At 43.4% G+C, this 25,450-nt stretch overlaps 2 protein-coding genes and 1 long non-coding RNA gene across 5 annotated transcripts in view; all 3 read left to right on the forward strand.

Annotated features, from left to right (window-relative positions):
• Positions 1–1,685, forward strand: part of LOC106600674 (SPRY domain-containing SOCS box protein 3) — a 25,549-nt gene extending 23,864 nt beyond the window's left edge. Inside the window, exon 7 of the mRNA XM_014192196.2 lies at positions 196–1,685. Coding sequence (XP_014047671.1) covers positions 196–605 — 410 coding nt within the window. The 3' untranslated portion in view covers positions 606–1,685. The remainder of the gene's footprint in view (positions 1–195) is intronic.
• Positions 1,686–9,373: 7,688 nt separating this feature from the next.
• LOC123741661 (uncharacterized) lies at positions 9,374–11,471 on the forward strand. Its single transcript, XR_006769156.1, has 2 exons — positions 9,374–10,114; positions 10,276–11,471. It is a non-coding gene; the product is annotated as an uncharacterized lncRNA (long non-coding RNA).
• A 5,969-nt stretch (positions 11,472–17,440) lies between these two features.
• On the forward strand, positions 17,441–25,030 carry mrps34 (mitochondrial ribosomal protein S34). 3 transcript variants are annotated; one of them, XM_014192201.2, is made up of 5 exons: positions 17,441–17,565; positions 18,259–18,462; positions 18,902–19,057; positions 20,536–20,578; positions 24,317–25,030. In XM_014192201.2, exons 2-5 carry the CDS (start codon positions 18,298–18,300, stop codon positions 24,613–24,615), a joined length of 663 nt encoding a protein of 220 aa, XP_014047676.2. In that variant the 5' UTR covers positions 17,441–17,565; positions 18,259–18,297; the 3' UTR covers positions 24,616–25,030. The 3 variants fall into 3 exon arrangements, with proteins under 3 accessions (XP_014047676.2, XP_014047677.2, XP_014047678.2); XM_014192202.2 differs by having other exon boundaries at positions 17,489–17,606; XM_014192203.2 differs by having other exon boundaries at positions 17,517–17,813.
• Positions 25,031–25,450: the final 420 nt, after the last annotated feature.

Genomic DNA, 25,450 nt, shown 5'->3' on the forward strand with positions numbered 1-25,450 from the left:
CCCTATAAATCACTTCTAGACCTAATTAACATGGAACGTACCTAGGATTTCTCATATTCCCCCTCTGCATATACCCAGCTAGTTACCCCTATGCTGCGCCTAGCCTTTTGCTTGTGTGTGACGTTGGGTAAGTGACAGCAAATGGAAACATTTTCATTCTAAACTGGACAGTAAAGTGTGTATTCTATTCTGCAGGCGTGGCAGCTACGGCGCTACAGAACAAGCGTTTCTACCCCATGGTGTGTTCCACAGCAGCCAAGAGCAGCATGAAGATGATCCGCTCCTGCTTCACGCCCACTTCCCTGCAGTACCTGTGCTGTGCCCGCCTCCGCCAGCTCCTCCCTGAGTGCCCAGACACCCTGAGCATACTGCCGCTGCCCCCTGGCCTGCGCCACCTGCTGCACAATAAGCTGGGCTGGGTCCTCAGCCTCAATAACGGCCTCCTGGGGGCCCCAGAGGGGGAGGAAGGGAGGGTGGGGGGCTTGGGGTCTGACTCACCCCCTACGCCCCCCTTGGCCGGGGCCTTGTCCTCTGAAAGCGATGACTCTGAGGGGTGTTCGTCGGACCCTGAGGCGTGTCAGAGGAAGAGATGTCGTTGGACGTGACGGGAATCCGACGTGACCCCCAATATAAACACATGGGGTATGTCCTAAATGACACCCTATTCCCTATATAGAGCACTACTGGTCAAAGGCCCATAGGACTCTTGTCAATAGGGTGCCATTTGGATGCAGCCATGAACTGGACTGAATCCCTGCCCCCTCCCTGAGACACACTCAAGTTATAATCCCTTACACACATACACACGCACACACGTTACCGTTAATGGGTGAACCCAGGACCTGGGGACAGTGTTATGGAAACATTTTAATCAAGATCAAACAAAGACCTATGGCCAAACTTCAGTGTACATTAACAGTATATGCAACAACAATAATGACATGGAATCAATGAAAAGAGACCAAGTGCAGCATTATGTGAATTCTCACCATGCGTTCTCCTTGTACATGAAAAGCTGGTTGGATTGCTATAGGAGTGGCCCGTAAGGCCATATTTTAAGTTTCTGTTTTAGCTGACCGAAGAACGAAAGTTGAGTCCAGAGAGTTGTCAAAATGTCCTCTCCAAGACATGTATTTGTTACATTTATATGTTCTTGCTCTGCAGGTATTACACAGTTCAAGTAATCAGTTTGACAGTTATGAATACTCAGTGAAACAAAGTTATTTTGTTGTTAAAACACATTTGTTTCGGAGCAGGAACAAACTTTTATTCTTTATTTTATTTAGATCAGCTTGACAATGTATTCCCCTGAATTATTTTTGTCATATCGACACCAGACATTTTTATTTATTTTTTTAACAAATGTTTTAGGGGGGTTCTGATTCATTTTTCACTCAATACTGCTGTCGTATTAGATATTGGTTGGGGGAGTGATGACTGTTATACACACCCTCTATGTTGAACTGTGAGTTGTCATGCACCGTTCTTATACTGACCTCCCTGTTATGCTCTCCTTCTGCTTGATGGTAGACTCATGTCTGTTAGTCAGACAGACATTTGATTTAGTTGTCACCCCTGTGCATACAATGGTTGGGCTGCAGACAGTGTACTGAATAAAGAAGGCAAAGGGGGTAGAAAAGTGGTGTCCACATATTATAATAAATGTGTTATTATTTTTCAGTGTACAATGTTTATTTTATGCATCAAAGCACTTGTATATACTGTGCATTTAGAAACTATTCAGACCCCTTGACTTTTTCCACATTTTATTACATTAGCCTTATTCTAAAATGTATTAAATTGTTCTTTTTTCTCATCAATCTATACACAATACCCCATAATGACAAAGCAAAAACAGGTTTTTAGAAATGTAAACTTTTTTCAAATTAATACATTTGCTATCACATTTACATAAGTATTCAGACCCTGGAGAAGGTTTTCATCAAGGATCACTCTATACTTTGCTTTGTTTATCTTTCCCTCAATTCTGACTACTCTCCCAGTCCCTGCCGCTGAAAAACATCCCTCCAGAATGCTGCCACCACCGTACATAAAGGCCTAATTGGTGGAGTGCTGCAGAGATGGTTGTCCTTCTGGAAGGTTATCCCATCTCCACAGAGGAACTCTTGAGCTCTATCAGGGTTCTTGGGTCTTGGTGGTTCCAAACTTCTTCCATTTAAGAATGATGGAGGCCACTGTGTTCTTGGGGACCTTCAATGCTGCAGAAATGTTTTGGTACCCTTCCCCAGATCTGTGCCTTGACACAATCCTGTCTTGGAACTCGACAGACAATTCCTTCGACCTCATGGCTTGGTTTATGCTCTGATATGCACTGTCAACTGTGGGGCCTTTATATATACACAGGTGTGTGCCTTTCCAAATCATGTCCAATCTATTGAATTTAACACAGGTGGACTCCAATCAAGTTGTAGAAACATCTCAAAGATGTTCAATGGAAACACGATGCACCTGAGCTCAATTTCGAGTCTCCTAGCAAAGGGTCTGAATACTTATGTATATAAGGCATTTCTGTTTTTTATTTTGAATACATTTGCTAAAAGTTCTAAAACAACTCTTTGCGCTTTGTCATTATGCGGTATTGTGTTTTTTAAATACATTTTAGAATAAGGCTGTAATGTTACAAACTGGAAAAAGTGAAGGAGTCTAAATACTTTCCCAATGCACTGTATAAACGGGATATATAAATGGATCTTCTATGTAATGTTCATACTGTATGTATATGCCTTTATTCTTATCTTGATCTCTGTCTTTAATCTTTCCAATAATGTATATCTGAAGCATGGCCTTTGACTGAAACTAAGATGAATAGGTGAAATATGCACAGAACTATCGCTGTATTGGCAATTTTTTTTTAAATTATTATTATTCAAAAAAATATTGGTGCTTTTTGCCTTTTCCCCCTGCTTCCAGCAAATGTTTAATCACTTACATTCAGTATTCTCTTCTCTGTTAGGTTGCAATAACAATATAAATCTTATGTTTGCACACCAATGTTCCTCCAGGAACTAAGGATTAACTAAGTAATGTTTGCGAATGTGTCACGCCCTGACCTTAAAGAGCTGTTTTATTTCTCTATTTGGTTAGGTCAGGGTGTGATGTGGGACGGGCATTCTGTTTATTTCTTTGTTTTTGGCCGAGTATAGTTCCTAATCAGAGGCAGCTGTCTATCGTTGTCTCTGATTGGGAATCATACTTAGGCAGCCCTTTTCCCACCTGTGATTGTGGGATCTTGTTTTTGTGTAGCTGCCTGTGAGCAGCCCCAGAACGTCACGTTTCGTTTTTCTCCTGTTTTGTTGTTTTGGTGAGTTTCATTTTCATTAAAAGATGTGGAATTCCATGCACGTTGCGCCTTGGTTTATTTATGATCGGGAGTTTGAAGATAGCGAGCGTGACCGAAGATCCCACCACAAAAAGACCAAGCAGTGTGCGCCTACGGGGAAGACGAGTTGGACATGGGAGGACATCCTGGACGGCACTGGATCCTGGCCGTGGCAGGAGATCCAGGCTGGAAGGGATTGCCTCCCATGGGAACAAGTGGAAGCAGCGAGGGAGGAACAGCGACGAGATCGGGAGTCACGGCAACGACGGAACCCCGAGAGGCAGCTCCCAAAAAAAAAATGGTGGTGGTGGGGGGGGCACACGGAGATTGGCGGAGTCAGGGTTGAGACCTGAGCCAACTCCCCATGTGTGATCAATCAGGCACCGTGTTATGCGGTGATGCGCACTGTGTCTCCAGTGCGCATTCACAGCCCGGTGCGCTCATTGCCTGCGCCCCGCATTTGCCGGGCTAAAGTGAGCATTCAGCCAGGACGGATTGTGCCGGCTCAGCGCTCCTGGTCTCCGGTGCGTCTCCTCGGTCCAGGATATCCTGCGCCAGCTCTACGCACTGTGTCGCCAGTGCGCCTTCACAGCCCAGTTCGTCCTGTGCCAGCGCCCCGCACTTGCCGGGCTAAAGTGAGCATCCAGTCAGGACGGGTTGTGCCAGCCCTACGCTCCAGACCTCCAGTGCGCCTCCACGGCCCAGTATATCTTGTGCCAGCCCCACGCACCCAGTCTCCAGTGTGTCTCCCCAGTCCGGTGAGACCTGTTCCGGCTCCACGTACGAAGCCTCCAGTGATCATCCATGGGCCGGAGCCTCCGGCGATAATCCATGACCCGGAGCCTGCGGCGACGATCCCCGGCCCGGAGCCTGTGGCGACGGTCCCCCCCCGGTCCGGAGCCTCTGGCGACGCCCCCCGGTTCGGAGCCTCTGGCGACAACCTCCCCCCCCCCCCAGTCCGGAGCCTCTGGCGACGCCCGCCCCCTCCCCTGAATTTAACACAGGTGGACTCCAATCAAGTTGTAGAAACATCTCAAAGATGTTCAATGGAAACACGATGCACCTGAGCTCAATTTCGAGTCTCCTAGCAAAGGGTCTGAATACTTATGTATATAAGGCATTTCTGTTTTTTATTTTGAATACATTTGCTAAAAGTTCTAAAACAACTCTTTGCGCTTTGTCATTATGCGGTATTGTGTTTTTTAAATACATTTTAGAATAAGGCTGTAATGTTACAAACTGTGGAAAAAGTGAAGGAGTGTAAATACTTTCCCAATGCACTGTATAAACGGGATATATAAATGGATCTTCTATGTAATGTTCATACTGTATGTATATGCCTTTATTCTTATCTTGATCTCTGTCTTTAATCTTTCCAATAATGTATATCTAAAGCATGGCCTTTGACTGAAACTAAGATGAATAGGTGAAATATGCACAGAACTATCGCTGTATTGGCAATTTTTTTTTAAATTATTATTATTCAAAAAAATATTGGTGCTTTTTGCATTTTCCCCCTGCTTCCAGCAAATGTTTAATCACTTACATTCAGTATTCTCTTCTCTGTTAGGTTGCAATAACAATATAAATCTTATGTTTGCACACCAGTGCGCATTCACAGCCCGGTGCGCTCATTGCCTGCGCCCCGCATTTGGCCTCTGGCGACGCCCGCCCCCTCCCCCCCCGGTCCGGAGCCTGTGGCGACGGTCGGCGGTCCGGAGCTTCCGGCGGCGGTCCAGTTCCTCCGGCGACGATCCGGTTACACAAAAGCGGAGGGATCAGTGGACGGAGCGGGGGCCAAGCCCCGAACCGGAGCTGACCCTCCCCTATAGGTTCAGGTTTGTGGATTGGTGATTTTATATTTGCGAATAAATTTGGCAGGATATTGATCCCATACACTTCTTCTAAACCTGAAAAGGGAGAACTTCTAAATGTTACACAGCAAAAACAGACAAATATATCCAAATCAGACGTAAGTAACCACATTGTGGTCCAAACACAATACAGAAATCATGACAGATTTGAAGAATAAATACACCTGTGCTGTCTTCAACCAGGATCTCAGCGATCACTGTCTCACTGCCTGCGTCCGTAATGGGTCCGCGGTCAAACGACCACCCCTCATCACTCAAACGCTCCCTAAAATACTAAAGCAAGCAGGCCTTTCTAATCGACCTGGCCCGGGTATCCTGGAAGGATATTGACCTCATCCCTTCAGTAGAGGATGCCTGGTTATTCTTTAAAAGTGCTTTCCTCACCATCTTAAATAAGCATGCCCCATTCAAAAAAATTGAGAACTAAGAACAGATATAGCCCTTGGTTCACTCCAGACTTGACTGCCTTTGACCAGCACAAAAACATCCTGTGGCGTACTGCATTAGCACCGAATAGCCCTGCGATATGCAATTTTTCAGGGAAGTTAGGAACCAATATACACAGTCAGTTAGGAAAGCAAAGGCTAGCTTTTTCAAACAGAAATGTGCATCCTGTAGCACAAATTCCAAAAGGTTTTAAGACACTGCAAAGTCCATGGAGAATAAGAGCACCTCCTCCCAGCTTCCCACTGCACTGAGGCTAGGAAACACTGTCACCACCGATAAATCTACGATAATCGAGAATTTCAATAAGCATTTTTCTATGGCTGGCCTTGCTTTCCACTTGGCTACCCCTACCCCGGCCAACAGCCCTGCACCCCCCGCAGCAAAATTAGATGTAGTCTATCACAGTGCCATCCGTTTTGTCACCAAACCCCCATATACTACCCACCACCGCGACCTGTATGCTCTCGTTACCTGGCCCTCGCTTTATATTTGTCGCCAAACCCACTGGCTCCAGGTCATCTATAAGTCTTTGCTAGGTAAAGCTCCGCCTTATCTCAGCTCACTGGTCACCATAGCAACACCTACCCATCGCAGGCGCTCCAGCGGGTATATTTCACTGGTCATCCCCAAAGCCAACACTTCCTTTGGCCGCCTTTCCTTCCAGTTCTCTGCGGCCAATGACTGGAACGAATTGCAAAAATCACTGAAGCTGGAGACTTAAATCTCCTTCACTAACTTTAAGCATCAGCTGTTAGAGCAGCTTACCGATCACTGCACCTGTACACAGCCCATCTGTAAATAGCCCACCCAACTACCTCATCCCCCTATAGGTTCATTGAGGGCCTTAAGTAAAATGACTGCCATAAAGATTTGCACATAGGAGAGATATGGAAAACCTGCAACTCCATATTTGGAAGCACTTAGGTCACCTGACTTTTGGCAGGGATTTAACAACAAGAAAAAGACGAAGTTCTCACACATAGACAAGAAGTTCTCATGGTAGAAGGCGATTTATAGTCATAGAAAAAAAGTATTGCCATAGATTTTCAAGCAGATTTAAGTCAGAACTAACTTTGCCACTCAGGAACATTCACTCTCTTCTTGGTAAACAACTGCATTTGGCCTTGTGTTGTAGGTCATTGTTTTGCTGCAGGGTGAATTCCTCTCCCAATCTCTGGTGTAAAGCACACTGAAGCAGGTTTTCCTCTAGGATTTTGCATGTGCTTAGCTCCATCCTGTTTCTTTTTACCCTGAAAAACTCCCCAGTATTGTTGATCCATCCTCAGTTTTCTACCATCACAGACATTGAACTCTATAAATGTTTTAAAATCACCAATGGCCTCATGGTAACGTCCCTGAGCAATTTCATTCTTGTCCTGCAGCTCAGTTCAGAAGGGCGACTATCTTTTATGTGTCCGGGTGGTTTAATATATAATGCACAGCATAACTATTAACCTGCTCAAAAAGATATGTTTGATTTGTTATTTTTAACTATCAACCAATCACTGCCTTTCTTTGAGGCTTTCGAAAAGCTTCCTGGTCTTTTGTAGTCGAATCTGTGCTTGAAATTCAAAACTTGACTGAGGGATCCCTTTTTCCAAATTGTGTTACATTACAGCCTTATTCTAAAATGGATGAAATAAAATGTTTTCCTCATCAATCTACACATAATACCCCATAATGACAAAGTGAAAACAGGTTCTTAGAAATGTATGCACATTTATTAAAAATAAAAAAACATAACATAAGTATTCATACCCTTTGCTGTGAGACTTAAAATTAAGCTCAGGTGCATCCTGTTTGCATCCTTGAGATGTTTCTACAACTTGGACATTACCCTGTGGTAAATTCAATAAATTGGACATGATTTGGAAAGGCACGCACCTGTCTATATAAGGTCTCACCAAGATATATAAGAAATGTATTTGTAATATTAAATATAATTGCATTTATTCCTGTTATCAATCAAGGTGAGACTGAACATGGACAAGGCGCAGGAGAAACAGAAGGAGAGCTAACAGAGAAGAATCAAGAAGGGAACAAAGTGCTTCGACATACGGGCAAATTACTTGGTTTGAAAGAAGGATGAAAGGAAGGCGAGAGCTGGGAAACCTCGCTGCTCTTTCTTTCCTAGCTGGGGTCACCATCAGTTAAGGTGAATATTTTAAAAAATCACAGATAAACACTATTTGCATTTGCACACAAAATAACCTTAAAGTAGTTTCAGTTTCCCTAACACTGATATTTTTCTCTTCATCTTCCTAGGGTTACCTCGGTGGAAGCCAACAATCTTCTCCAGTTGGAGCAGTTGGACGATCGACCACTGAAAGCCCTGATGCCCTACACTTCGGTGAAGCCCAATAGACAAAATATGTTATGCTTTGGTTGACATTTGAGAATGCAAGAAATGGTAGTTATGCTGAGCTTATAAGAATGTACTTCTTCAATTTACCTCTCCAAATGACTTTAGGACAATCGACTGTCTGAGCCCCCCCATGAGGTATCCGACCCACCAGAGCCAGTGAGTTCAGATCAGTCTGATTCTCTGTGCTCTGAGATGGAGGGGGACCGTCTTGAGGTAGGCTATACCTTCCAAAACTGTTGCAAAGTACATATCTACCATTTATAACACTGCACTAATCCATCAAATTTTCTCACAGTAAAGTGTAACCTGTGTGTTTGCTTTTTTTACGTCTCTGTCTCCTACCCTGTTCCCTTTTAACTCTACTCCTGTTCTCCAGGACATAGGGGTTCTGCCTAACACCCAGACGTGGCTCCACCTGATGTCCTCCATTTTTTTCATTACATCATCTACAGCTACTGTTGTTGTCATTATCTGCTAATTAAGGTTTCTTGCTCTATCATACTGGGTACATAATATGTGAGATACACAGATTAACTACATTTACATTTTACATTTAAGTCATTTAGCAGACGCTCTTATCCAGAGCGACTTACACCTTATGATATCCAGTGGAACAACCACTTTACAATAGTGCATCTAAATCTTTTAAGGGGGGGGGGGGGGGGGTTAGAAGGATTACTTTATCCTATCCTAGGTATTCCTTAAAGAGGTGGGGTTTCAGGTGTCTCCGGAAGGTGGTGATTGACTCCGCTGTCCTGGCGTCGTGAGGGAGCTTGTTCCACCATTGGGGTGCCAGAGCAGCGAACAGTTTTGACTGGGCTGAGCGGGAACTGTGCTTCCTCAGAGGTAGGGGGGCCAGCAGGCCAGAGGTGGATGAACGCAGTGCCCTTGTTTGGGTGTAGGGCCTGATCAGAGCCTGAAGGTATGGAGGTGCCGTTCCCTTCACAGCTCCGTAGGCAATCACCATGGTCTTGTAGCGGATGCGAGCTTCCACAGGAAGCCAGTGGAGAGAGCGGGGTGACGTGAGAGAACTTGGGAAGGTTGAACACCAGACGGGCTGCGGCGTTCTGGATGAGTTGTAGGGGTTTAATGGCACAGGCAGGGAGCCCAGCTAAAAAAAAAAAAAAAAACACTAGCACTGCAAACACTCAGAACAAAGAGAGCAGTAGGGCTGGGCAATAAATCAATAATTATCGAGGTAATTACTATCCTCAATAATGATATAAAAACGTTTAGATTCATTTTCAATAATGTCGATATAGAATAATTAGGTACAGCAGTCTATTTCACCTCTGTGACGCAGCAGGAACGTGGGGAGAAGTGACAATGTGCACGTGGAGAGGTATACGCCCACTAAAAACCACTTTAGCACCTCGAGCGATGGAGTAGCTATTATTAACCACGAAAAATGAGTGATGTGGGCGAAAACAGTGGCAGTGATAACCATGGAAAAGGAGCAGCTTCCAACGAAGAAATTATTGATAAAAAGGGTTCAACTGTTTCAGTTATTTGGAAGTGGTTTGACTTTTTGAAGTCCGACAAAGAGCCCTACGAGCAAACATCGAAAAGACACAAAGACATCACAAATGCTATTATGCATTGCATTGCTAAGGACATGCTACCAATTAGCACAGTCGAAAAGGAAGGTTTTAAGAGGCTTACCAATTTAATTGACCCCAGGTACGTGCTCCCTGACCGCAAACATTTCTCTCACACCGCACTGCCTTAACTCTACGCCGAGTGTAGGGAAACAGCTGAGGAACAGCTCAAGACAGATTTTATGTATTTTGCTACTACTACCGATCTGTGGTCTAGTTGCACGTCAGAGCCTTATATTAGCCTCACTGTCCACTATATTGACAGAGTGGAATCTTCAAAAGAAATGCCTTCAAACATCATACTTTCCCAACGACCACACAGGAGAAGCTATAGCAGAGGGGCTCATTCACGTTCTAGCCTCCTGGGGACTCAGTCAAGACAGACCGGTCTGCATTACAACGGATAGTGATGTGAACGTGGTGAAGGCCGCTCAAATCAACAAATGGACCCGACTGCAATGTTTTGGACATCGTCTGCGCTTGGCCATTGGTAAGAAACCTAGTCAATTGTATATATTGAAGTGATTGGTTAGATGAAACTAAATGTGATTTTTTTTTTTCATCAACTGATTAAGTTAAATATTACATTTGTACATAACTAAAGGGATTATTGTGATTAACATTTTATTAAAATCTTTTGATTTCTCTTAGAGTGGGTAGAGACAAACGGGTGGATCGAGCAATTGGAGTGTGTAAGAAAGTGGTAGGTGCCTTTTCCTATTTGTGGAAAAATAAGAGAGACCTGGCAGTTGCTCAAAAAGAACACAACCTACCCCAGCACAGTTGGTGACAGAGTCGCCTACCAGGTGGGATCACGTCAAAAGATGGTGCAAAGAGTACTGGAGCAGGAGAAAGCAATTTCACAGGTCTTGTCCAGTGACAAGATCCAGCACTTAGCTCCCACCTATACAGATATAGTTGTTCTTGAGTCCATCAACCAGGCATTGACCCCACTCCTAGAATTCACAGATGCTCAGTCTGGTTAGTCTTATGTCAGTGTGTCTTACCTGAAGCCAGTACTACACCTGTTCAGTACAGAAGTCATGAAACCTGATGATGGTGAAATAGAGCTCACCCAAACCATCAAAACGATAGTCATGGACTATCTGAATGAGAAATATGATTACCTAGCCACAGATGACCTCCTGGACATAGCCTCGTTGGTCGACCCTCGGTTTAAAACACATTACATCTAAGAAGAGAAGGTGGGCCACATAAAAGCACGAGCTGTCTCAGATGGTCAATGAGGGCCATGAAAACCCAAGCCCAGCACAGGGAGACGTTGCTGCTGCTTCACCACAACTGCCAGCTAAAAAGAGAGTCACTGGGCAGTTTTTTCAAAAAGCCATGCTCCACCACCACAGGTCTTACTGAAATCCAGCTGGTAGAAAAGGAACTCAGCTGCTACTTTCAGTCTCCTGATGCAGACCGTGAAACCAATCCACTAGACTGGTGGAAGATCCACCCAAAAAACTTTCCCCAAGTCAGCCACCTGGCAAAGCGCTACCTGTGCATTCCTGCGACCAGCTCCCCCTCAGAGCATGTTTTTAGCACAGGTGGCAACATAGTGACCTGCCGTAGGGCAACTTTAAAGCCAGAGACTGTAGACAGACTTGTCTTTCTTACTTATAAAGTAAGACAACTACCCCTATATAAACTGTGATGTGCCATTAGGCTAACAGTTATAATGAATATTGACTTGCACTATTTTATAAAAAAAAATGTATATATTTATTGCTCATGACTTGTAAGGGTTTACAGCTTTTTTAAAAAAGGAGTTAAAATGTTATTTGTGAGTTCTACTTCTGACAAATAAGAAACATTAAAGTCTTTGGTTTGTTCAGGTATTCTTGAGTCTGAAGCAGATATGCAACTTTTAAACATTATTTGATTAATATCCTGATGATTATCATTATCGAATGAAAATATATATATATATACAGTTGAAGTCGGAAGTTTACATACACCTTAGCCAAATACATTTAAACTCAGTTGTTCACAATTCCTGACATTTAATCCTAGTAAAAATTCCCTGTCTTAGGTCAGTTAGGATAACCACTTTATTTTAAGAATGTGAAATGTCAGAATAATAGTAGAGAGAATGACTTATTTAGCCTCCAACACTCTACTCAACAAATTGGATGCAGTCTATCACAGTGCCATCCGTTTTGTCACCAAAGCCCCATACACAACCCACCACTGTGACCTGTACGCTCTCGTTGGTTGGCCCTTGCTTCATACTCGTCGCCAAACCCACTGGCTACAGGTTATCTACAAGCCCCACCTTATCTCAGCTCACTGGTCACCATAGCAGCACCCACCTGTAGCACGCGCTCCAGCAGGTATATCTCACTGGTCACCCCCAAAGCCAATTCCTCCTTTGGTCGTCTTTCCTTCCAGTTCTCTGCTGCCAATGACTGGAACGAACTGCAAAAATCTCTGAAGCTGGAGACTCATATCTCCCTCACTAGCTTTAAGCACCAGCTGTCAGAGCAGCTCACAGATCACTGCACCTGTACATAGCCCATCTGTAAACAGCCCATCTATCTACCTACCTCATCCCAATACTGTGTTTATTTATTTATCTTGCTCCTTTGCACCCCAGAATATCTACTTGCACATTCATCTTCTGCACATCTACCATTGCAGTGTTTAATAGCTGTATTGTAATTACTTCGCCACCATGGCCAATTTATTGCCTTAACTCCCTAATCTTACTTCATTTGCACTCAATGTATACAGTGGGGGGGATTTGATCCCCTGCTGATTTTGTACGTTTGCACACTGACAAAGAAAGGATCAGTCTATAATTTTAATGGTAGGTTTATTTGAACAGTGAGAGACAGAATAACAACAAAAAAATCCAGAAAAACACATGTCAAAAATGTTATAAATTGATTTGCATTTTAATGAGGGAAATAAGTATTTGACCCCTCTGCAAAACATGACTTAGTACTCGGTGGCAAAACCCGTGTTGGCAATCACAGAGGTCAGACGTTTCTTGTTGTTTCAAATGTTTTGTGTAGCCTTCCACAAGCTTCCCACAATAAGTTAGATTAATTTTGGCCAATTCCTCCTGACCGTGCTGGAGTAACTGAGTCTGTTTTTTTAGGGCTCCTTGCTAGCACATGCTTTTTCAGTTCTGCCCACACATTTTTTATAGGATTGAGGTCAGGGCTTTGTGATGGCCACTCCAATACCTGGACTTTGTTGTCCTTAAGCCATTTTGCCACAACTTTGAAGTATGTTTGGGGTCATTGTCCATTTGGAAGACCCATTTGTGACCAAGCTTTAACTTCCTGACTGATGTCTTGAGATGTTGCTTCAATATATCCACATCATTTGCTTTTCTCATGATGCCATCTATTTTGTGAAGTGCACCAGTTCCTCCTGTAGCAAAGCACCCCACAACATGATGCTGCCACCCCCATGCTTCATGTTTGGGATGGTGTTCTTCAGCTTGCAAACATCCCCCTTTTTCCTCCAAACTTAACGATGGTCATTATGGCAAAACAGTTATATTTTTGTTTCATCAGACCCAAGGACATTTAAAAAAAAAAATACGATCTTTGTCTCCATGTGCAGTTGCAAATCGTAGTCTGGCTTTTTTATGGTGGTTTTGGAGCAGTGACTCGTTTTACTGTGGCTATAGATTCTTTTGTTCCTGTTATCTCCAGCATATTCACAAAGTCCTTGGCTGTTCTTCTGGGATTGATTTGCACTTTTCGCACCAAAGTACGTTCATCTCTAAGAGACAGAACGCGTCTCCTTCCTGAGCGGTATGACGGCTGCGTGGTCCCGTGGTGTTTATACTTGCGTACTATTGTTTGTAAAGATGAACGTGGTACCTTCAGGCGTTTGGAAATTGCACCCAAGGATGAACCAGACTTGTGGAGGTCTACAATTTTTTTTCGGACATCTTGGCTGATTTCTTTTGATTTTCCCATGATGTCAAGAAAAGAGGCACTGAGTTGGAAGGTAGGCTTTGAAATACATCCATAGGTACACCTCCAATTGACTCAAATTATGTCAATTAGCCTATCAGAAGCTTCTAAAGCCATTACATAATTTTCTGGAATTTTCCAAGCTGTTTAAAGGCACAGTCAACTTAGTATGTAAACTTCTGACACAGTGGAATTGTCATACAGTGAATTATAAGTGAAATAATCTGTCTGTAACAATTGTTGGAAAAATTACTTGTGTCATGCACAAAGTAGATGTCCTAACAGACTTGCCAAAACTATACTTTGTTAACAAGGAAATGGTGGAGTGGTTGAAAAACAAGTTTTAATGACTCCAACCTAAGTGTATGTAAACTTCCGACTTCAACTGTACAGTTGTGGCCAAAAGTTTTGAGAATGGCACAAATATTAATTTTCACAAAGTCTGCTGCCTCAGTTTGTATGATGGCAATTTGCATATACTCCAGAATGTTAAGAAGAGTGATCAGATGAATTGCAATTAATTGCAAAGTCCCTCTTTGCATACAAATGAACTGGATCCCCCAAAAACATTTCCAGTGCATTTCAGCCCTGCCACAAAAGAACCAGCTGACATCATGTCAGTGATTCTCTCGTTAACACAGGTGTGAGTGTTGACGAGGCTGGAGATCACTCTGTCATAACAGACTGGAAGCTTCAAAAGGAGGGTGGTGCTTGGAATCATTGTTCTTCCTCTGTCATCCATAGTTACCTGCAAGGAAACACGTGCCGTCATCATTGCTTTGCACAAAAAGGGCTTCACAGGCAAGGATATTGCTGCCAGTAAGATTGCAACTAAATCAATCATTTATCGGATCATGAAGAACTTCAAGGAGAGCGGTTCAATTGTTGTGAAGAAGGCTTCAGGGCGCCCAAGAAAGTCCAGCAAGCGCCAGGACCGTCTCCTAAAGTTGATTCAGCTGCGGGATCGGGGCACCAGCAGTGCAGAGCTTGCTCAGGAATGGCAGCAGGCAGGTGTGAGTGCATCTGCACGCACAGTAGGGCGAAGACTTTTGGAGGATGGCCTGGTGTCAAGAAGGGCAGCAAGGAAGCCACTTCTCTCCAGGAAAAACATCAGGGACAGACTGATATTCTGCAAAATGTACAGGGATTGGACTGCTGAGGACTGGGGTAAAGTCATTTTCTCTGATGAATTCCCTTTCTGATTTTTTTGGAGCATCCGGAAAAAAGCTTGTCCGGAGAAGACAAAGTGAGCGCTACCATCAGTCCTGTGTCATGCCAACAGTAAAGCATCCTGAGACCATTCATGTCTGGGGTTGCTTCTCAGCCAAGGGAGTGGGCTCACTCACAATTTTGCCTAAGAACACAGCCATGAATAAAGAATGGTACCAACACATCCTCCGAGAGAAACTTCTCCCAACCATCCAGGAACAGTTTGGTGACGAACAATGCCTTTTCCAGCATGATGGAGCACCTTGCCATAAGGCAAAAGTGATAACTAATTAGCTCGGGGAACAAAACATCGATATTTTGGGTCCATGGCCAGGAAACTTCCCAGACCTTAATCCCATTGAGAACTTTGGTCAATCCTCAAGAGGCGGGTGGACAAACAAAGAACCCACAAATTCTGACAAACTCCAAGCTTTGATTGGGCTGCCATCAGTCAGGATGTGGCCCAGAAGTTAATTGACAGCATGCCAGGGCGGATTGCAGAGGTCTTGAAAAAGAAGGGTCAACACTGCAAATATTGACTCTTTGCATCAACTTCATGTAATTGTCAATAAAAGCCTTTGACACTTATGAAATGCTTGTAATTATACTTCAGTATTCCATAGTAACATCTGACAGAAATATCTGACACTGAAGTAGCAAACTTTGTGGAAATTAATATTTGTGTCATTCTCAAAACTTTTGGCCACGACTGTACATACACACACACACACACACACACATATATATATATATATATATATATATATATATATATATATATATATATATATATATATATATATATATATCCATAAATACACTACCGTTCAAATGTTTGGGGTCACTTAGAAATGTCCTTGTTTTTGAAAGAAAAGCACATTTTTTTGTCCATTTAAATAACTTCAAGTTCATCAAAAATACAGTGTAGACATTGTTAATGTTGTAAATTACTATTTTAGCTAGAAACGGCAGATTTTTAAAAATGTTCTATCTACATAAGCGTACAGAGGCCCATTATCAGCAACCATCACTCCTGTGTTCCAATGGCACGTTGTGTTAGCTAATCCAAGTTTCTCATTTTAAAAGCCTAATTGATCATTAGAAAACCCTTATGCAATTATGTTAGCACAGCTGAAAACTGTTGTACTGATTAAAGAAGCAATAAAACTGGCCTTCTTTAGACTAGTTAAGTATCTGGAGCATCAGCATTTGTGGGTTCGATTACAGGCTCAAAATGGCCAGAAACAAAGAACTTTCTTCTGAAACTCGTCAGTCTGTTCTTGTTCTGAGAAATGAAGGCTATTCTATGCGAGGAATTGCCAAGAAACTGAAGATCTCGTACAATGCTGTGTACTACTCCTTTCACAGAACAGCACAAACAGGCTCTAACCAGATTAGAAAGAGGAGTGGGAGGCCCCGGTGCACAACTGAGCAAGAGGACAAGTACATTAGAGTGTCTAGTTTGAGAAACAGACGCCTCACAAGTCCTCAACTGGTAGCTTTGTTAAACAGTACCGCAAAAAACACCAGTCTCAATGTCAACAGTGAAGAGGCGACTCCAGGATGCTGGCCTTCTCAGACTGGCCAATAAAAAGAAAAGATTAAGATGGGCAAAAGAACACAGACACTGGGCAGAGGAAGATTGGAAAAAAGTGTTATGGACAGACAAATCTAAGTTTGAGGTGTTTGGATCACAAAGAAGAACATTCTTGAGACACAGAAAAAATTAAAAGATGCTTGAGGAGTGCTTGACGCCATCTGTCAAGCATGGTGGAAGCAACGTGATGGTCTGGGGGTGCTTTGGTGGTGGTAGAGTGGGAGATTTGTACATGGTAAAAGGGATCTTGAAGAAGGAAGGCTATCACTCCATTTTGCAATGCCATGCCATACCCTGTGGATGGTGTTTAATTGGAGCCAATTTCCTCCTACAACAGGACAATGACCTGAAGCACAGCTCCAAACTATGCAAGAACTATCTAGGGAAGAAGCCGTCAGCTGGTAGTCTGTCTATAAAGGAGTGGTCAGCACAGTCACCGGATCTCAATGCTATTGAGCTGTTGTGGGAGCAGCTTGACGGTATGGTACCTAAAACGTGCCCATCAAGCCAATCCAATTTGTGGGAGGTGCTTCAGGAAGTATGGGGTGGAATCTCTTCAGATTACCTCAACAAATTGACAACTAGAATACCAATGGTCTGCAAGGCTGTAATTGCTGCAAATGGAGGATTCTTTGACAAAAGCAAAGTTTGAAGGACACAATTATTATTTCCATAAAAAAAACATTATTTATAACGTCTTGACTATTATATTATTATTACTATTACTATAATTCCTATTCATTTTGCAACTCATTTCATGTATGTTTTCATGGAAAACAAAGACATTTCTAAGTGACCCCAAACTTTTGAACGGTAGTGTACATATATTTTTAGAATATATTTTCCTTAATTATTCCCCACAATTCCTACCACCCCTACCCCAATTGGAGTAAACTAATAAACAATAACACTTGGGCTTCTACTTCCATCTTATACATATTATATACATTTTACAGAATCAATTTTACAATAGTTATATTTTGCTTGTTATAACTTCAATCTTTGCAAACAACGCAGAGCAAAAACTAAGTCTGGAGTGTCCCCGGAGTGACCACACCCAAAACGTTTCAAAGCGGAACGGTTTCTATCCCGGAACTAAGAAATGTATCAATAATTCTAGGGAGGAATTTTGTCCGTCGTTTGACAATTTCGGAGGAAGCAGTGTGTTGTGGAGGTCAAGTCAAGTCTCAGGTAGCTATCTAGTTATGCAAAATAAAACATCCCTTGGAAATGTAAGCAACTCTTTTTTTAATTTTTTTATTATGATAACAAGAATACTTTGTGTTGAATAGTGGAGTACTTAGATAGCCCGCTACCGTTAGCGTGTCATGCGCTCTTGCTAACATCTGTAATGTTAGCTAGCTTGCGATAGACAGATTGCCAGTGCCAGCACGTGAAATAGTAGCTAACCTAAGCGGACCGCATTTAGCTATTTAACGGTAATCATTATTCAATTTAACAGTATTGATTGTGATTCTTAATAAAGATGTTTGGCTTTAATGGGATTACCTACAGTATGATGACTAGGTACTTAATGACTAGAATGTTGCTATCTTACATAACAGTCAGACTCTTGAGGAGTACACTGAATGCAGGCCCAGGAAAAACTAGGGTTCCATGGTCTGGTGAATTTGGGTCTGTATCTACCTAGCTATCTGCTGAAACAGAATCATTAGTCCCAAATACACCAGACCAGAAACTCTGTTTTTACCTGGGTTTACATTCAGTGTATTTGGGTCATTCTAGTTTATCAAATCGGCGAGTGTCTCCCGGTTATCAGATCTGTGAATGTCTTCATTAGTACCCCTGTTGTAAAATGGTCAGAACTGTCTTTATTTACTCCTTTGTGAGCCTAACCCCTAATGTAACCACCCCCTCCTCCAGGTTCTGAAGGAGACCCAGTGACAACATTATTGACCAATCATGGTGAAGAAGAAGCGCATCCGCCTGATCGCTGAGATGGCCCGGAAGGTCCGTGTGTACCGGGAGCTTAAGAATCGGCCACGGGAGTCTGAGAAGTATGCACTGGACTACGACACCATGACGCGACCGCACACCAGGAAGACCCTGCCCGTGCTTGCCTGGCAGGTATGTGTGTGGGGCACCAGGTAGCCTAGAGGTTAGAAAGCAGGACCAGCAGCCAGAAGGTTGATGGTTCAAGCCCCAGGCCAGGTGTAAAAAGTGGGAACTTAACTAGCAACCAGAAATTATAGTTATTTCAATCAAATGAAAGCATACATGTTTGTTTTTATTAACAATGAATAATGAGTAGAAAGTTGTGGGTCTCTGATGCCAGATCCCATCGACTACTGTTGTTCCCTTGAGAAGGTTGCAAAATGCTGGTAAATTTCCCAAAAGTTTTCCTGAAATCCTGGTTGGTATGATTCCTGGATTTCCTGCTTATTTCTGCAAGATTCTGGGAACCTTCCGACTGTGTTTTCAGGAAAACCTGGGAATTTCAGAAACCTGTGAACACTAGCCCTCGAACAACGGGGGAAAAACCTAAAACTGCTTTATTTCTATTCAGGACGTGAGGAGAGAGAGCCGTCTCTTCTCTCTGCTGTCTGGCCTCAGGATGTTCGGGGTGGGCCACCTGTTCACACGCAAGTCCTGGCTGACAGAGCACCCTGAAGCACCTAGCTACTGGCAGGTCACCAAGGTCAAGGTGGACTATACTGCAGAAGTGAGTGGGGTGGGGGGTGGAAAGGAGTTGCAGGGGTAGAGGGTGAAGGGGAGTGGAGGCTTATAACACTGTTATTACACTATTACACTGACTATAAAGTCTCATACTTTTGTGTATATATAGTGTATGTATGTGGACACCACTTCAAATGTATGGATTCGGCCATTTCAGCCTCACCCGTTGCTGACAGGTGTATAAAATCGAGCACACCGCCATGCAATCTCCATAGACAAACAATGGCAGTAGAATGGCCTTACTGAAAGAGCTCAGTGACTTTCAACGTGGCACCGACATAGGATGCCACCTTTCCAACAAGTCAGTTTGTCAAATTTCTGCCCTGCTAGAGTTGCCCCGGTCAACTGTAAGTGCTGTTATCAGTTGGTAGAGCATGGCGTTTGCAGCGCCAGCATGGTGTGTGCAATGCCAGGGTTGTGGGTACGATTCCCACGGGGGGGCAGTACAAAAACAAAATGCATGAAATGTATGTATTCACTACTGTAAGTCGCTCTGGATAAGAGCGTCTGCTAAATGACTAAAATGTAAATGTAAAAAATGTGAAGTGAAAACGTCTAGGAGCAACAACGGCTCAGCCGCAAAGTGATAGGCCACACATACTCACAGAACAGGACTGCTGAAGTGCGTAACAATCGTCTGTCCTCGGCTGCAACACTCACTACCGAGTTCCAAACTGCCTTTGGAAGAAATGTCAGCACAGGAACTGTTCGTCGGGAGCTTCATGAAATGGGATTCCAGGGCCGAGCAGCCGCACACAAGCCTAAGATCACCATGTGCAATGCCAAGCGTCGGCTGGAGTGGTGTGAAGCTCGCCGCCATTGAACTTTGGAGCAGTGGAAAGGCATTCTATGGAGTGATGAATCACGCTTCACTGTTTGGCAGTCCGACAGACGAATCGTGGTTCGGCAGATGCTACCTGCCCCAATGCATAGAGGAAGAATAATGGTCTGGGGCTGTTTTTCATGGTTTGGTCTAGGCCCCTTAGTTCCAGTGAAGGGAAATCTTAACGCTACAGCATTCAATGACATTCTAGGCGATTTTCTTCTTCCAACTTTGTGGCAAGTGTTTGGGGAATGTCCTTTCCTGTTTCAGCATTGCAGTGCCCCCGTGCACAAAGCGAGGTCCATATAGAAATGGTTTGTTGAGATCGGTGTGGAAAAACTTGACTGGCCTGCACAGAGCCATGAACTCAACCCCATCGAACTCCTTTGAGATGAATGGGAACACCGACTATGAGCCAGGCCTAATTGCCCAACATCAATGCTCGACCTCAATGGAAGCAAGGTCTAACATCTAGTGGAAAGCCTTCCCAGAAGAGTGGAGGCTGTTATAGCAGGAAAGGGGTGACTAACTCCATATTAATTAATAACCATGATTTTGAAATGAGATGTTCGACGAGCAGGTGTCCACATACTTTTGGTAATGTAGTGTACATGTTTATAACTCTGCTGCCTTCTCTGTAGAACATGGACCATGGCAGAGCATGGGGAGTCCTGACCTATAAAGGTGAGATTTTTCGATTCACACATCCTATATCATGCTCTCTTCCTGAAGAAAGAATAGGTTTGGCTTTCCTCGGTAGTACTCTGTAGTACCGACATGTGATTCATGATAGTGGTCGTGAACAGATAAGAGATGACAACCTTTTTATTTGTTTTCACAGAATGACATTTCAGCAGCTTTTCATATGCCTCTCTGTCATTGCATAATCTCTCACAGATGAAATAATGCCGAGGTTTAAGTTTCTTCAGCATTAACTTCGTCCCCAGGCTCGAATTGCTGGCAGGTAGAGCCCGGTAACAGTTTAAGTGCTTATTGACGATAGTATCTTCTGACCGGGGGAGTTTTTTTAAGAGTTAATATATTTTAAAAAGTTACATTATTACACCTTTATAGAGTTAGGGTTCCATGTTACAGCGCTTGTTTATGGAAAACACTGACGGAAGAATTAGCTGATTTAGTTATCTGTGTGTCCGAACACCTGTGTGTAAACAGAAGATGGAAGCCACAAACGTGTTGTAACTGAAAAATACTATCGGCTCCTGTAGACCAACTACTGGGCTAGACAACAGTGTGCATTAATGTGGGACTTGAAAGGGGTGTAGTTAAAATTGAGGCGGGAGAGAGAGAGCCTGCTACAGCTGTAGCCTTAGCCTATTACACTGAACAAAAATATAAAGGCAACATGTAAGGTGTTGGTCTCATTAGCTGAAATAAAAGATCACACAAATTTTCCATACACACAAAACGCTTATTTCTCAAATGTTGTGCACAAATTTGTTTACATAGCTGTTAGTGAGCAATTCTACTTTTCCAAGATGATCCATTGACCTGGCAGGTGTGGCATATCAAGAAGCTTATTAAACAGCATGACTTTACACAGGTGCACCTTGTGCTGGGGACAAATGCCACTCTAAAATGTCCAGTTTTGTGTCACAACGCCACAGATGTCTTAGGTTGATAGAGCGTGCAATTCGCATGCTGACTGCAGGAATGTCCACCAGATCTGTTGCCAAAGAATTTAATGTTAATTTCTCTCCCATAAGCCACCTCAAATATATATTTAGAGAACTTGGCAGTACTTCCAACCGGCCTCACAACTGCAGACCACATTTAACCACACTGCCCAGGACCTCCACATCTGGCTTCACTTGCAGGATCGTCGGAGACCAGCCGCCCGGACAGCTGATGAAACAGTGGGTTTGCACAACCGAATAATTTCTGCACGAACTGTCAGAAACCGTCTCAGGGAACCTGATCTGCGTGCTCGTCATCCTCACCAGGGTCTTGACCTGACTGCAGTTCGACGTCGTAACCGACTTCAGTGGGCAAATGCTCACCTTCGATGGCCACTAACACACTGGAGAAGTGTGCTCTTCACGGATTAATCTCGGTTTCAACTGTACCAGGCAGATGTTAACGTGAACAGTGTGCCCCATGGTGGCGGTGGGGTTATGTATGGGCAGATGCCAACGTTGTGAACAGAGTGCCCCAGGAATTGTCCGTAGAGCTCCGAGACAGGATTGTGTTTTGGCACAGATCTGGGGAACAGTACCAAAAAATGTCTGCAGCATTGAAGGTCGCCAAGAACACAGTGGCCTCCATCATTCTTAAACGAAAGAAGTTTGGTTGGAACCACCAAGACTTTTCTTAGAGCTGGTCGTCCGGCCAAACTGAGCAATCGTGGGAAAAGGGGCTAGGTCAGGGAGCTGACCAAGAACTCGATGGTCCCTCTGACAGAGCTCTAGAGTTCCTCTGTGGAGATGGGAGAACCTTCCAGAAGGACAACCATCTCTGCAGCACTCCACCAACCAGCCCAGACAGAAGCCACTCCTCAGCAAAAGGCACATGACAGCCTACTTGGAGTTTGTCAAAAGGCACCTAAATGACTCAGATCATGAGAAACAAGATTCTCTGGTTTGATGAAACCAAGATTGAACTCTTTGGTCTGAATGCCAATCGTCACGTCTGGGGGAAACCTGGCACAATCCCTACGGTAAAGCATGGTGGTGGCAGCATCACGCTGTGGGGATGTTTTTCAGAGGCAGGGACTGGGAGACTAGTCAGGGTTGAGACAGAGATGAACGGAGCAATGTACAAAGAGATCCTTGATGAAAACCTGGTCTAGAGCACTCAGGACCTCAGACTGGGGTGAAGGTTCACCTTCCAATAGGCAACGACCCTAAGCACACAGCCAAGACAACGCAAGAGTGGCTTGGGCGCAAGTCTCTGAAGGTCCTTGGGTGGCCCAGCCAGAGCCCGGACTTGAACCCGATCTAACATCTCTGGAGAGACCTGAAAATAGCTGTGCAGCTACGCTCCCCATCCAACCTGACAGAGCTTGAGAGGATCTCCAGAGGAGAATGGGATAAACTCCAAGTACAGCTGTGCCAAGCTTGTAGTGTCATACCCAAGAAGACTCAATGCTGTAATAGCTGCCAAAGGTGCTTATACAAAGTACTGAGTATGATATATGATATTTCTGTGTGTAATTTTTTATAAATTAGCAAAAAATTTAAAAACCTGTTTTTGCTTTATCATTATGGGGTATTGTGTGTAGATATTTTAGAATAAGGTTGTAACGTAACAAAATGTGGAAAAAGTCAAGGGGTCTGAATACTTTCCGAAGGCACTTCTGAAAGTACATGCAATTTTCACGTATTCTGCTGCAAAACTGTCATAAACAAATCGCAAGTATCAGACACCGCAAGTTCCCAGCTGCTATATCTAGCCAATGCCACATTGACATTATCACACCCCTGGTCAGCCACTATTGGCATAAAAAGCCAAACCTAACATATCTGCCAATTAATTGCACAAGATGTGCAAGTTTGTCCATCACTCCGTGTGCAGCTAGTTGATGTGTTTACCGTCTTGTGGGTTGATAGAAATACTTTCCCAAAAACCTTCTCATTAAATTTTAACTGCAAAGTAGGCTTACCTGGCAGAAGTATATCATGAGTAAGTATATCATTTGTATCTATTAATTGTTATTTGCAAACTTGACATGAAATGAGCTGCAGCAGTACAGAACCATGACTAGACCGGAGATTAGATGGCACATTCCTTAATCGCACATGTTTACACGCACGTTTTTTTTGTTTGTTTTCTTCCAGACCTAAAAAAAAGTGTCTTCAGATTTAAGCATTGACATGAATTGGAACATCAACTTAGTTATTTGTCTACAAACAATTGTAATTTTGGGAGTAAAAAACAAACAATATAAAATCTGGGAAAATAAAACGGAACATAATTTGGGAAAATATTAAACAGAATTTTGGGGGGGGAAAGATTTTATAGGGCCCCCCTTAGAGTTGTTTATTAACAATTTTTTACCAGCTATATTGACAGAGAACAGTACACTAAGGACCCGGGGAAGAGTTGCAGGGGAAAGGACAAGAGAAGAATGTGCCTATTTGAAAGCTTGAAAAAAATGTGTAGCTCTCGACATGTTTAATTTTCTCATGCTAGAAAAGGTTGGAGACCCCTGTGCTAGATGGTGATGGACTGAGAGAACAGTCAATTAAAACCAGTGGCTGTTTTCGCAGCTCCTGCCATAGACTCCCAGTCAAGTCCCGTTCTGAGGCGCTGTGAAACCAGACGTCTCGACAGAGAGAGCTGGCTGATGGGCCAGACTACCTCCGCATTACTGTCATTTGACATATTTATCACAGCAGTGGTTGTGAAAAGAGATTAAGAAAAGATGACCAAGTCACCATTGTGTGTATTATTTTTTTTCCACAGGCAAGCAGGAGAGTGAAGCGAAGGAGATAGACAAGGTGATGTACCATGACTGGCGTCTGGTGCCCAAACATGAGGAGGAGCAGTTCAAACTCTACAACCCTGTTCCCGAGCCCCCCATACGCTATGTGTCATACCCGCCCCTGCTCCGTGCCATGCTCCTCGCCCAGCGGCAGAAAGATGAGCTAGGGTCGGCGGCTGAGGAGCCAACCTTACCCCTAAAGAGGGATGTCCTACTCAGCAAAGAGTACTTCAGAAGTCAGGAGAAAAAGAGGGAGAGGCAGGAGGGGACAGCAGTGTGAGAGAGGGGTCAAGAGGAAAGGGGATGAAAGGTTACCTACAAGGGACTGTGATGTCAACTTAGATAGATCATAGGCTGCGTTCTGTTTCTCAAAGTATTGAATTGGTGTAAGCATGACGTTTTGACCATATCCTTTGCACCAATCCATTCCTTTTAAATCCATGAGAAGGTGTAGGAGTGCACATCTCAGGAAAAGGGTAGAGAATTGGACCACAGCTATAGCCATTTTCCATTACATTCATATGAGCCTTCTATAACAATTCCTCTGAATAGAAAGAATTTGGATCATCAGATGGACTTGAGTGACAGCTTGCTGTAAGGTTTCCACAACTGGCACTTGTCTCTTATGCATATTGTGATGTGATGCTTGTGTGTTTGTATTGTAAATAATAAAATATAATACTACATTATGAAAAGAATGGGCACTCTTACTTTTTCTTAAAACGGATTCATTCTAACTGGATGACTGGGTTAAGATCGATAATAAATAAAAACTATTGTCCCACCCATGTAAAAGCAATTATTATTCCATATCCATCTCGACAACTCTGATATAATGTCTTTGTCAAAGTTGCCAGGATGTCACTTGTCCTACTCAAAATCAGTACACTCGTAAAAATTTAAACATTGCGAAACTTCTATTCAATCAAATAAACCTTTTGCTTGATACGGGCTAAACGAAATACATGTTTTTAAACTCGTAAGAATGTTTCAGATTAACTACATGGTCACTCATTAGATGGTTCTCCAATTGAACGTGTTCCCGCATATAAATACTTAGGCGTATGAGTTTGACGTTTAAAAACAGATTGTGCTTTTCTCTAAGCAGTTGGAAG

This window comes from Salmo salar, chromosome ssa03 (genome assembly GCF_905237065.1).
Source record: "Salmo salar chromosome ssa03, Ssal_v3.1, whole genome shotgun sequence".
NCBI classification, from domain to species: domain Eukaryota; kingdom Metazoa; phylum Chordata; class Actinopteri; order Salmoniformes; family Salmonidae; genus Salmo; species Salmo salar.

Coding starts and splice junctions, on each gene's coding strand:
- mrps34 (XM_014192201.2), top strand. CDS start 18,298: ATGGTGAAGAAGAAGCGCATCCGCCTGATCGCTGAGATGGCCCGGAAG. Junction 18,463..18,901: donor TGCCCGTGCTTGCCTGGCAG/GTATGTGTGTGG, acceptor ATTTCTATTCAG/GACGTGAGGAGAGAGAGCCG. Junction 20,579..24,316: donor GGGAGTCCTGACCTATAAAG/GTGAGATTTTTC, acceptor TTTTTTCCACAG/GCAAGCAGGAGAGTGAAGCG.